We start from the raw sequence: 1,764 nt of genomic DNA, 5'->3' as shown, positions 1-1,764 counted from the left end.
GGCCTGTTTGTTTCTGCATTTCAAAAACATTTTTGAAAAAATTTAAAATTTTTTAATTTTTTTATTAACTTCAAATTAATATGTTTTTAGTATTTTCAAATCATTTTGATGTGTTGATATCAAAAATTATTTTTAAAAAAAAAATAAAAAAATATCATTAAAATACATTTTAACATAAAATATTATTTAAAAAGCAACTATAATTAGATTGTTTAAACAAGCTATATGAAGTATAGAAAACAATCCAAGGTCCTTGCCTTGTGGGACTATGCACAAGAATATGTATGGGTCCTGGTGCATGGCCTGTATTAGAGAGGTGTCAAGTGAATGCTTGGTGTTTGGGCCTAGGCCCGGTGTCTAAGTTCATGGGTGACAAAAACGCGTGTGACCCCTGGGCTCGGGCTGGGGGCTTGAGCCCACAAGTACAAGGTGTGCGCCTGTCGCTGAGGCGCAAGAGCCACGTCTGAGCCCATGGATGCCAGGCACGTGCATGTGGCACCACACTTAATAATTTATTTTTGCTTCGTGGTGAAGCCTTCTCAAATCCCAATCAGATCTCTTTCCAAGAAAAGCAGCTGCACATCGGAAAATATAAAAGAAACCAATTACAATACTTTAAACAAGGGCCCAGTTTGAAAACTTTTCAATTATTCTAACTACAATTATTTTCTTAAATAATATTTGAATACATGAGGGCAGTTTGGTAACAAAAAGGGTGTATATCTATCTATCTATTTATCTATCTTGAGCAAATAGAGGAGCATCCAATACACAAATTCTAGATTTTTCATCTCTTGTTCTCATCTATAGCCGCCATCAATGGAAGCAACAGAAGCACTCGAGCTCTTTGATTCATACTGGTTTGGGATGGAAACATTCAAGAAACAACCGATTTTACCTAAATCATCAAGTTTAGAAGCAAACCTAGATCATGAAAATCAAGAAAAGGCTCTTAAACCAGAGATTTCAAGACTCCCAGCGACCATTACAAGGTCTATGAGTGAAGATTTATGCTCCAATACAACCTTCAGTTTTGGCTTTTCTTTCTATTCAGATTCAGTCCTCCACGCACCAAAGCTCCACACCATCTTTTCAGGCGAAGGCTTCACAGAAGAAGAGTATTCAACACCAACGGAGAAGGTACATGTCCTGGAATCACATAAAAAGAAAGTTACGAGGAGAAGAGGAAAGAAAGTTAAAAGCAAGAGCCTGTCAGAATTGGAATATGAAGAGCTAAAAGGGTTTACGGATTTGGGGTTTGTCTTCTCAGAAGAAGATAAAGATTCAAAGTTGGCTTCAATAATCCAGGATTGCAAAAGACTTGGTAAGCAACATGAGGATGAAACCGTTCTTGATGAGCCTACAGTTTCTAGGCCTTATTTATCTGAAGCATGGGAAGTTCAGGAACAGAGAATGAAAGAGGAGCCATTGATGAAATTGGGCAATTCCTGCTTTGAGGCAATGAGAATTGACATGAAAGATAATCTTTAGATGGTGGGCTCATACAGTTGCTTCTGCTGCTATATATAATGCAAATTTTCAGATAAAACGGTTCATAATATATATATATATATATATATATATATATATATATATATATATATTATCATTTTTGTATTTTGTAATGTGCTGCGTTATGTTTTTTATTATTATAATATAGGATAATTATAATTATAATTATCTTTATTTGTAAATAAGATGAACTTGAAACCGACTAATTTTATCTAATATTATCCTAGGTTTATTATGAGAAAGATCTCAGAG

General features: G+C 34.8%; 1 protein-coding gene across 1 annotated transcript; it reads left to right on the top strand.

Annotated features, from left to right (window-relative positions):
- The first annotated feature begins 733 nt into the window (after positions 1–733).
- On the top strand, positions 734–1,491 carry LOC118055037 (uncharacterized). Its single transcript, XM_035066824.2, has one exon. It carries the CDS (start codon positions 820–822, stop codon positions 1,489–1,491), a length of 672 nt encoding a protein of 223 aa, XP_034922715.1. The 5' UTR covers positions 734–819.
- Positions 1,492–1,764: the final 273 nt, after the last annotated feature.

The sequence above is a fragment of the Populus alba genome, chromosome 11 (assembly GCF_005239225.2).
Source record: "Populus alba chromosome 11, ASM523922v2, whole genome shotgun sequence".
NCBI lineage: Eukaryota > Viridiplantae > Streptophyta > Magnoliopsida > Malpighiales > Salicaceae > Populus > Populus alba.
This window is presented reverse-complemented; position numbering and strand designations above follow the sequence as displayed.